This window comes from Nilaparvata lugens, chromosome 3 (genome assembly GCF_014356525.2).
Source record: "Nilaparvata lugens isolate BPH chromosome 3, ASM1435652v1, whole genome shotgun sequence".
Lineage (NCBI taxonomy): Eukaryota > Metazoa > Arthropoda > Insecta > Hemiptera > Delphacidae > Nilaparvata > Nilaparvata lugens.
This window is the reverse complement of record NC_052506.1, coordinates 19,895,184-19,907,511: the sequence shown is the minus strand read 5'-3', so window position 1 is coordinate 19,907,511 and position 12,328 is coordinate 19,895,184. Positions and strand designations below refer to the sequence as shown.

At 35.6% G+C, this 12,328-nt stretch overlaps 1 protein-coding gene across 1 annotated transcript in view; it reads right to left on the bottom strand.

Moving 5' to 3' along the window:
* The window catches only part of LOC111050859 (neuroligin-1-like), a 155,450-nt gene that overhangs the window by 69,424 nt on the left and 73,698 nt on the right, over positions 1–12,328 (bottom strand). The window contains exon 4 of the mRNA XM_039423220.1: positions 10,065–10,437. Coding sequence (XP_039279154.1) covers positions 10,065–10,437 — 373 coding nt within the window. The remainder of the gene's footprint in view (positions 1–10,064; positions 10,438–12,328) is intronic.

Sequence of the window (12,328 nt, the reverse complement as noted above, 5' to 3'; positions counted from 1 at the left end):
TTTTTTCTTGTTTCCCTAGCAACGAATTCGAATAAAATGAAACAGAATCGTGTCGTATTCGTGTCGAGGGGGCGTTCGGTGCTATGCGGTTGCTATTCGGTACCGAATTGAAACCGAATCATCGTTTCACACTTATCGGATTTTGCCGAAAACGAAACGAACCGAACCGAAAGTGTGTGGAAGAAGCCTTAATCTCTCAACAACTAACTGAGATTATTCTAATCGAATCTTTGATTTGTCAACGTTGTGTCATGAAACCTAAGTAGCAAGCTGGAGAACAAAATATTTCGCTAAAATAACAGTGAATTTGAACTAGGAGTGTGCTATTATTGGTATGTATGGGAATATTTCTACATAGGATAATAATTTGAAATGAGTGCGGCCCCGACTGATGAGGCTCGACAGAACACGTTTGATCTATTCTTGAGGTATTTGGAAAGCTGTAGCAAAACAATAACTCTTGTCAGTTCAGGTCTTAATGAACTAACTCAAAATAAATAATTGAAGATCAAATTCTATCAAGTCAATGATTTATTATTATTAAATCTTGAAGTTTTGTGGAAATTATGAAAGAATTTGATACAATCTTGCCTGGAGTGGACAGGGTATATGAGGAAAGTTCATTATCACCAATGAAAACCAAGAGATATGATGATAATTCAAATTCAAAAAGTTTCAATCAATGAGAAAAGTATTTAAGAGAAATTCAAGTTCTAAGAGAGAACAATGAGGAGAATTCCAAGGATTTGATCGCAGAGGGAACAGGATAATTAATAAGGAAATTATTTCATAGCAGCTAAAGCTAAATTGATCAATTACAGACTTCGAAAGATACAACTTTCAGGTGGAAAGCGAATGAATTATTAACAGCTTCCACTGTAAATTCTATTTTAAGGAAAAATTCAGCCAATTTCTAGAGAATAAGGAAAAGTCTTTGATAATACCATGCAACACAATCTTTTAATAAGAATCAGCTTTTCCGTGTCGAAAAGTTGAGTGCTTTTTTGGAAGAACCTATTTCCTACAGTGAGAGAGGATTCCAGTATTCGACATCATCGTAATAACAGAGCAACAAAATGATATTTAATAGAGTTTCTAGTATGACGGTGATACCTCTTCCGAAACTTTTTTCAACTGTCTCAATCTTTAAAAGTTTTTTCTTCTTTTGAAATAAGTCTTCCAGATTCTAATACTGAATTTTAAAAATTCATTTCTTACAACATTTTTTCTCGAAGGGCAATCTTAAACTTGACTCAATTGAAGATATGCTTTTGAATATAGTTTTATGCTGCTGCGAAAAGTGAAAGAAGATTCGAAGGAAGCTCAGATGAATAGATAAAATGCTCTCACACCTCTCACCAGAGCAACCTCTGAACACTCTGAGGGTGCCACTGCCACGTTGAGTTCATATTATGTGTAAGTTCGAAAATTCCGATTTGAAATAGTAGAGTGGATATTAAACTAGAATTTCCATCATTTTTCATAAGAAGAGAGTATACCAGTAACCTTATTCTCTCTGATATCTCAATTTTTCTATTCTTATTGTCTTGATTATTCGACCTCAATTATTAGAAAAGTTATGTAACTCCTTCAAAAACAGAGTCACGATTATCCAACCTAGACAACACTCAGGACAAAATGATAAGATGTTGATTATTATTTAGAGTACCAGGTATTGTTCAATAATTATGTAAAAGTGAGAGAGAAAGTCAGCGCAAGTACATTAAACTTAAAGTATCGAAAAAACTCATCAATATCACCTGAAGTATCAGGTCAAATGACTCATACTCTGTCTTCATAGATAAAGTGAAAATGTGCTTGGGATAGTATCAAAAATGTATAATACAGATTATTTCCGAGGAGAATCTAATTTTTTGCTCGCTAACCATCTGCGCATGCGCAGTAGATTTTCTTTACGCTCACTAATCATTCGCGCATGTACAGAAGAGTTTCTTAACGCTCGCTAATCAGCTGATGGTAAGCAGCTCGCCAAACGTAGGTCAGATCTTAACCTAAAAAGTCGGTAATTGAATGGTACCGGCTCTGCACTATGCAGCCATGATGGATATCAGTGAAGACGAATTATTATTAACTCCGCCGATATAAGTAATTTAACAGGTTTGGGCAGTTGTAGAAGAAATCTGGTGTGGCGCACTCACACAACTTTCCTTGCCGTTATGAAAATTGATCACCTGACGCTAGTGTTCCCGCGCATCTCCAGTCTACTCTCTTGAGCTAGCTGGTGACAGGGCAATAACGCTGGAGACACACGAGATCTGCTATCTGTTCATAGTGAATGATTTAATGGAATTAACAGTAGTTTCCAACAGTTTGCAATTGGATAATCACATATTCTCGAATTTCGAGCTTATTTCTGATTTTAGGTGAAAATGTTACTGAACATTAATTGTGGAGATTCTCAGGCTCAATCTTTTCCACTTGAATTTTTTGTTCAAATTGTATCTGAAGCCTGATAATTGAGAATCTAAAATCAAAATTTGCATAGATGGGGCGGAGCTCCTGAAATTTTTACAGATTTGGGACTTGTGGCAGTTGATAGAGCTTATCAATGACTATTCTAGGTATAACTTTAATCAAAATCGTTGGAGCCGTTTTCAAGAAAATCGCGAAAAACCCTGTTTTTGACAACATTTCCGCCATTTTGGCCGCCATCTTGAATCGCATTTGATCGAAATTGTTCGTGTCCGATCCTTATATTGTAAGGACCTCACGTTCCAAATTTCAAGTCATTCCGTTGATTGGGAGATGAGATATCGTGTACACAGACACACACACACACACACACACATACAGACCAATACCCAAATTCCACTTTTTTGGACTCAGGGGACCTTGAAACGTATAGAAATTTAGAAATTGGGGTACCTTATTTTTTTGGAAATCAGTACCTTCCTTACCTATGGTAATAGGACAAGGAAAGTAAAAATGTTGTATGTAATTCGCGCGTAATGCGTAACTTTATCGCTCGCGCAAAACAGTTATCACGCGACGCGAAGCGGAGTAATGCGCGCGTAATGGTTCTTTATCGCTCTTGCAAAATTATCACGCTCCGCTTCGCATCGCGATAACTGTTTTGCGCGAGCGATAAAGTCGTGCATTACGCGCGAATTACATACAACATTTTTACTTTCCTTGCCCTATTACCATAGGTAAGGAAGGTATTGATTTCCAAAAAAAATAAGGTACATAAATAATACATAAATAGCTATTATCTTTCAAGGATCTACCCTGATAATTAACTCTTGACATCTCGATACTTCAATGCATGAGCAATGCGTAGGTAATTTTTGTCTTCCATGAGATGTCGATGAAGATTTTAAAATTGAATTGAGCCATAAAATGATTTATTCCCACCAAACAAACAAACTGATCGCCTTACGTTCAATATTACTCTGAAGAACACATTTCATTAACTAGCCAACTACTGATCAATACGTTCGTCCACTTCATAGAACAAATTTTATTCCCGTATTATCCTTTAAAAATGCTTGTACAATATTTCTGCAAGATGTACTCTTTGTACGGGAAACAACAATTTTAGGTTCAGGGCTTATTATTGTTTCTCATCTGCCAGTCATTCGAATGATGAATACTTTCACAAATGTATAAAATAATAATTATACTACATAATATATGAAGATTATGGGATGATGATGATTATGATGATGATAGTATATTATAAATAGTACACTGTAATGAGAATATTATCAATAAATCCATGTTATTATTGTCTTTAGTGTGAATTGAAATGAGTTTCTAATTTCAATTTTAACCTCGTAAGACAATTTCGTGCTGCACAGGCTCCGTTTTTTCACAACTGGCCATGCATGGTTTAGGCAAGAGACAGGGCTGGATGTGTGAAATATGAGTTACGTGATGGCCATCCATCGTAACTGCTTTTTTCCGATCCATTTCTCCCTTATGTGCGTTGGGGGCTGCGAATACTTTGGAAACAGGATGAATATGCACCACTAAGCTTCCTAGACAGCGACATATATGCAGCATTCCGCCATTCTACTGCGCCATGAATACAGAAAAGGACAAGATCGGTGGCGCTGACCATTTCTGATAACATTGGCTGCGAGGGGATGGATAGTTCCCACTACATCAGCTTCTCATGGAATGAATACTATTTGTCAAAACAGTCTTTCATTCATATACACAACTAGAACTCCAAAAATTACTCGGCTGAGCTAACAACAGAAAGTGGTGTCTAGGCTATATAACATCACATAAGAGAACCGGGAGAATATATACTAGAAAAGATGAACTAGAAAGAGAATCAGGAGAATATAGAGTGGCTTGCCTAGATCATCACATCGAGCTAATAATTGTCTCACATGTTTTCTAGTCTGTCAGAAGTACGTAATTGTATTTTCTCAGAATAGGGAGAAGTTGTTGCACAACTGGAGCTCTAAACTAGTTATTTCTTCTGTTTCTATCTGCAATGAGTTCCTTTCACAAGTAGTATATGTACACTATACTTTTTTCTATTCCGATGGTTGGGAGAAATTGATTGCTTCATTATTGTGGTTTTTTTCTTGAATGAATGATTTTATCTATTTATTTATTTATTTACGATACAAATATGAAACCGATGTAATAACATTGGTAGATGAAATAATGAGGTAGTCCTTGTGCTATCCTTCTTCCAAATTGATAGGTGGTGACACAGTCCAAATTAATGTTGGAATTACACGTGTACAATCTCTATACAATTTTAGTCTTAAATAAACATGGGAACTATAAATTTTGAATTTGGATGGCTTAAATTAACAAGTTGAAAATTCAACTCAATTACCACTTGTAACGATATAATATTGAGTTATTTGAGAAAATTTGGAACAATGGAAGAAACACTGAAGCTCAGCTGACGTGGGAAGTATATACCAGAGTTCTTTTCTTGGAACTCCAGCAAATTCTGAGAACCAGTCGCTTAAAAATCTCTCACTTGGAGTGCCTGACAGAACACCCAGTTCACCCTCTTCCAGGACAGGAATGCATCCAATGAGGATCACTATAACTCGACATTATACTTCCCTAACGATCTTGTCTCATTATTTTCAGTTCACTCATCCATCCATTGATCAAGGAGATGGAATATCTCTACTAATTGGGAGCCAGAGGAATACTCTCGTCATGCATAGGCGTTACTGAATCAGAATCCTCACAAAGATGGGCATTAACTCATAAAACAACTGACTGCTTTTTGTTCCTTCTGTATCTCTGGAAAATTCAGATCTATTGATAGTCTTTATTTTTTCATATTCAAAGTCATTAAAAAACAAACGGCCATTTTTTGCAAGTCCACAATCGCCTTTGATAGATTGTGGAGGATTGAATGAGTAGATCTCCCACACAAATCCATGACTCACGCATGATTGATGAAGAGTGAGAGATGAAATAAACAAATCTCAAATGAAGTGGAAATCAAACCCATGTCCAGATCATCGATAGCATGCTACATTGAATGTATTTGACAAGAGCATATCCAGAAAGTAATACTATATTATTATTCAAATAGAAGAAATGTTAGCTTGCTACAAGGAAACCACTACAAAAATACTGCCACAAAATGAAATGAATTATTTTTTCCTGAATAGAATGATAACTAGATCAAACCTTGATGTACAATAATTAATAGAAATTGCGATAGAAGATTCATACTACTACAACTAATAATACAGAATGAGTCATATGGGAACCATATTCAATAAGTTGGAGACTATCTATTGTAGATATAATACTGTAACTTTCAGGATAATCTATTGGTCGAATACTCTACCTATTGACGTACAACTGAATATCAATCCCTCATAAGGGGGTGATGACTTAGGGGTTGTAACTCGAATATTTCGAATGGGAACACCCATTGTGATGTACATCATTCTAAAGGCCTTTTCAAAACAAGAGAGATGACATCGGTAAAAATCTTCTATGATACTTGTATCCAGAATGGCGGTTGATTGGAGTTTTAGCTGTTACTTGAATCTTCAATCAGCCGCCATTTCGGATATATAAATAACATTTTTATTTATGTAATCTTTCTTGTCTTGAAAAGGCCTTCAAAATGATGTATCACACAATGGGTGTTTACAATATATGAAATATTTTAGTTAAAACCCCTCATTTCTTTAAAAACTCAGTGCTGGTTGCACAACAGCTGGTTAAATTTTAAAAGTGATTAATTTCACGAGAACCAATCAGAGAAGCCGTCTTATCAAATAGACTTTCTCTTTTTCTGATTGGTTCTCGAAGCCAGAGGAATACTCGGTTAAAGTTTAACCGGCTTTTGTGCGACCGGGCCAAAAACTTCAATCAGCCGCCATTTTGGATACAGTTATTATAGAAAATTTTTATTGATACCATCTTTCTTGTTTTAAAAATTCTTTAATATGGTGTACCACACAATGAGTGTTTACATTTGAAATATTCGAGTTACAACCCCTAAGGGGAATCGAAATTCAGTTGTACGTCAAAAGGTGGAGAATTTGACCAATAACTCATCCTTAAAAGTTACAGTATTATATCTACAATAATCTCCAACTCATTGAAGAGTTCCCATACATATGACTCACTCTGTATATCTTTATAGGTACCCATGAGTCCAATTCCTAGCATTGGAAGCATTAAGTTTCAACATTATTCAAGGCATTACTCAACATTATTCAGCATCATAAATATTATTCTTCAATGTAGCAAATTTCATTTTATTTGTATAATTCATAAAACTGTTGTTGCGGTGATGTTTATATAAGGTCTGATGATACTCACACTAAGCTCAACGATGAAATTCGGGCTAATGACAGCTTATGAATCAATTAATAATATTACTTGTATTTCTCAAAATATGAATTTCAATGGATAGTCTATGTTAATAATGATAGAACGAAACGCTAAGAGTACTGTTGAGATCATTTGAATTGTATTCATTGGCTCATTGACTGCCAGATGGCAAGAGAGTTTCTATTATTTTTTAATAGCTAGTTTGCGATTGCGAGTCAGTGTGAATTTAGCTCTCGTACTGCTAAGCACTCGCTGTCGAGGCTTCAAGATTCAGGAAATTCGTCCTGAATCTGCCTAAATATTCGAGTCGTCTAATATTATAGGAAATTCGGCCTATATATTTTATATTCGTGTAAATAAGTTGCATTTTCGTTTTACGTGAAAAGTTATTCACGTTTCATATTAATTAGTGAAAAGTGAATGCCAGAACTCAATTCTTAGTTCTTGTTTTTATCAATAGTCAAGTCATAGTGTTATATATCCAGACAGTAAACTCCATCTTAGAACGGGAAAATAGTAAGGAACCAACTTTAATAGTGGCACTTTCGGTTTGCATAATTTCACCTATCTTTTCCTCTCATTTATCTTATCCTACTGTTCACCTTTCACCTCAAATAAGTAGGCAAACAATTCGATTCACGACATAGACCCATTGGATTTGGGATTTGGTGAGTCCCTTTTCTGATTTTCTATGTTCCATGTATGTGGTTTTTCTGAATGGATATATTATTCAACTCAAAGATTTGATTTGTTTTATACAGTCCACATCAGAGCATTCTGAGTTTGTATTTTGAACTATTTAAATTTAAAGAACCAGTATTCACGTTCCAAGTACCTTCTCATCTATAGGGATATATCAAAGAATCCACTCATACTCCTCCCATCCATGAATACTCATTTTCTGTATTGGAGTCGTTCAATTTTTGAGTTGAGAATTTCATGAGTATTAAATTCTCCAACAAAATTGATATACTGCTCTTCTTGAATCAATAACTACGTCTCAAGATGTAAAAGCTGCGCGAAGACCAAGAGCCCCTCATTGAAACTCGAATTGCTCCGTGGTTTCTACTACTAGTCCAATTATTAAGATATTTATCATAATAGCACATCCATCAACTTATACTTTTCAATAATTCCTGGCACAATGGGAATGAGTTTCCCATAGAGTTATAGTTCTGTGCTATTTTGATGAGGTTATCGTAGTGAGACATGTCAATCAGGTTACATGGGTTGTGAACACTGAATGTAGCAATGTTAGAGGGAACACTTGGTTACTTTAATATTTACACCTTTCTATTACTATTTTATGAAAATTACTTCGATCGAAGTGAGTGATTGTGAATCTCTTCTGTTATGAAGTCTTCATTGGAATAACATTATCCTCAACGTTGTATGATCCAATAGACCGAACTTCATGATACAATAATACGCTATCAAGTCTTTTCACGTTATAAGTGAAACGGAGAGGCTTGGAAAACATGTCACATTTCTCTTGAAAAGTCGTGCACTCAGTAATAATGATGTATGGCCCGGAGAGAAGTGACACTAGTGAAAGGAAGAGGTTCTCCGGCCAATATTCCTGATTAAATTGAACCCATAAAGTCTGAAACGTAGATACGGATGACTCTGTATCTCTAAGAGCCAACGGGCGGGAAGGCTTGTGGAGCTTCTCCCGGCAACTAAGAAAATCAGATTAGCCTCTGAGCAAATACTGAGGTAGCAAGTTCTTCAGGGAAGAGATAGGAAAGATCATAGTGAAGTCAATGGACCTGAAAACAGGAAAAGACCGACCTGGTTTACTTGACTCGAAGTAATCTCTTTCATCTCAAAGGGCTCACCATTTCAAACCAACAAAGGTTAGGCTTGGTTGACTATCGATTTCATATTGAATTTTCCTTTTTGAAAAAAACTTCCGGCTTTACAAGATGATGGGCCGATTAAACATCTCTCCAAGTATGAAAGCACTTTCTTCCCAGGCCGAGTTTGAGTGTACAGTACGAAAAACCTCAAATTTGATAGTGTGTTTAAAAGCCAGATTTTATCTGGTTTAAGAGAAAATAAAATTCGATAGCTGAATAGCGGGAGAAGCATTACATTATCGAAAAAAGTATAAAACGTTCGAATTGAACAATTCAATGCAATTATTATTTATCCAATTGAATTTCTCAACATTTCTATGATTCAACTCTCTTAAAATGTGAATATGATAAGGTGCTAACTAAAGGATGGGCCAGCTGTTACAAATAGGTGAGCAATAATTTATTATTGTATGATGGATAGAATCAATTGATATTATCTATTAAATAATATAGGTAAGAATTGGTTAGTACACGTATGAGATGTGAAATTCACGAATGACTCATCTTCAGTCTTCACGCCTGAACTACTAGACAGAGTAGCTTGGAATTTTCCATTTATAGATTCTTGATTTACCGAGGATGGAAATCCCAATTACGGAGGATGGTATTCAGGCCTTTTTCAAATTTTTCAAGATTTCAGTATGTCAAGTTTTCAGTTTGTCAAGTTTTTAATTAGATCCTTGCAGAGCACGGGTTACCTGCTAATGATGAATAATTGAAAATAGAAGTGAAAGAAATGCCATGCTATGATCATCATGCATATATTAAGCAGTTCAGTAAACTGTTTACTAGTCCATACTAGGTAGCTACTATTCATTAACGCATTTTTAAGCTTAGTTTACAGTTTAATGAGTATTGCTCTTTGTTAATTACGTTACATGCAAGTCGATTCAGATTTCATACAACTGCTGTATTGTCTAAACGAAAATGATCTATCTTTGGTTAAACCAATGAAGGAGCAAGGGATATCACTTAATAGAATTTGGATGATTGAGTGAACGAGATCCCAAAAAATACATCTCCAGTTTCATGTATCTGTTTCCGTCTGTCTCGGATTCAAGTCTAATAATTCAAAGAATTGATCTTGACAATAGAGAAATGGAATTTATCTTTTAAACGTTTAATTTATTCAACTCAACCACTTATAATATCAACCAGGGAAAAATGGAAAATAATATCCAAACTTTCATTCTCTCTGATTTGATTTTTTGAACCAATCATTGCTTTATTGACGACTTTCTCATTTCGGATTGTTGAGCATACCTGAGTAGAATAGAATAGAATAGATAACTTTATTTGTCGTAAGGGTTTATTTGCCCTATACAAAGAGTTGCACACAAACATCAATAATAAATGCATAAACTACAACAATAACAAAAACAGAGTACAGAGACCTACCTGAGTATGCGATTCCTCTGGTCCTCTTCGAACCCGAACTCTATGTCATGAGCACTGAAGTCCGCGTAGCTCTCTGTGGTGGTGGTGCCGATGAGCAGGTCTGTGGTGATGAAGTGACCCGACGCCGTCTCGTGCAATGAGGTGGGATCCGCACTCAGCCAGGGTCCGTAACCGGGCATGAAGCGCGGAGGTGAAACCTCCACCTGCAGCAGGATGTCGACCGGCAGCTGTTGCAAGCAGGTCACCAGCTGATGCTCCTCCTCGGGACACGCCAGCTGACGGGCGATGCTCGCTCTCAGCTGGTCGGGTTGCTGGACTAGCGCCCAGGGGCTCAGCAGAGAGCCTGACAGTAGCACCATTCTCCGAAACAAGCCTGCAACATGGTCAGAAATCATGTAATCAATTTAAATGATCTTTTCGCTGTTTTTTTTTTTTGGAGGTGTAGCTACATTCTAATCTTCCTAGTGAACTAAAAACTTGAGAGTAAACTAGAAACGAGACTAAATTCAAATTATTCACAACACACAAAAATACAATGTGAAAAAGCAATATGCAATAGAACGATTAGAATAATTGTAACAATGGAGATAACACAATATTGCTAATGATGTGGTGTGCTGGAAAAAAAGAGGGGAAAATACCTTGCCAACTATGGTTTCCCATATACTAGGCAGGTAATAACAGGTAATTACATTATCATCAGTAACTAGAGTTCACTAGTGGTAAGCTAGTGTTCTACAGATGGTGTTTTGGTAAGATAGGGATTTAGGTGATATATATCAGTGATATTTATCGATAGTAAAAAACTAAAAATTCGTGATATTTTCATAAAAATTTTCAGTTTTTCATTCATGATTATGTTCTTTTACATAATTATGTAACAAGCTCTCGTGTAAGGGACAGATAATTGTAATAATTTATTTTCCTATTCATTAAATAACAATAGAAATGACTGAATGAAAAAACAGGCGTTAGTAAACTTAGTAATGACAGAGAAGAGCTTGTGACGGGATAACCAAGCTAAAGCCATGAAGGACTCGAAATAATAGGGGACTTCTATTCCTGGAAAAGCTACTCGAAAGTTCCTAGAGAGCTACTCACATTTCCAATCTCATCTAGTAATTGATACTAATTGGGAGAACTCAACTTCTTTGTAGAGAATCTCTTGAAACTGTGCTGACTCTTTCAATTCCCACGCTCAAAGCTTTGTTTAATTAGCAGATCATCTCATGGATAACCTTTGCAGAGAAAGTGGTGGTCTAGAAGCTCCTACATAAACTTTGTAACAAGCATGACATCCTTGTGGAAAAACTACAATTAATTACAATGTGGCCCCTGGGCCTGTTTCATAAAAATTTAGAAGTCCTGTAATACAGGAACAGCTAATTTTATTGGCTATATTGAGCATGTAATTGGAATGGTGATTCTTCTGTATTACAGGACTTGTAACTTTTATGAAACAAGGGCCTGTTTCATAAAAACTTAGAAGTCCTGTAATACAGGAACAGCTGATTTTATCGGCTATATTGAGCATGTAATTGGAATGGTGATTCTCCTGTATTACGTGACTTTTAAGTTTCATGAAACATGCCCCAGATAAGATTATTTTTAAGCTCATGGATAAATCTCATAGGAATGTCAACTTAGAATCTGTTAAAACCCACACGTGAAGCAAAACGTACTGAAAACGGACAATGATAATCTCCTGATTCCATTCCGAAAAAAATAGTATTTTAATTGGAATGTAAGTGTATTCCGAAAGAAATAGTTCAGGATAAACAACAAAATATGTATGAAATCGCTTTCAAACATGTTTGTCTTTCTTATTGATTTATTGTACTTATTCTGATGTACAATCTGTCAAAAAATTTGTTCGTAACTAAAAATATCAGTTGGAGCTAAATTAAATCATTGTGAATTTATAATTTCTGTTGGGAAAGAAGATAATCAACATTCTTTGAATTCTTCAATTGAAAATAGTTTTATCAAGATCAACTATTCAAATTATAATCTCAAGCTTAGAAGATAATATTATTGAGAAGAGGAAGGGGATATTTTCATATACAGTGTTCATGGGACACCAAGTGCGATGCATTTCCAAACTCTTGTTGTATGTTTCAAGTTCAAAGATGAGAATAAAATCCCCTCAGATTTGTAATGAATTTCTTCATGCGATGATTCATTTGGTTTGCTAAGCCTATTTGAACTGGAACGCCAAAGCCAGAGTTATGAATTCCGATTCTTGTCGGAGGAGAAAAGTTTTC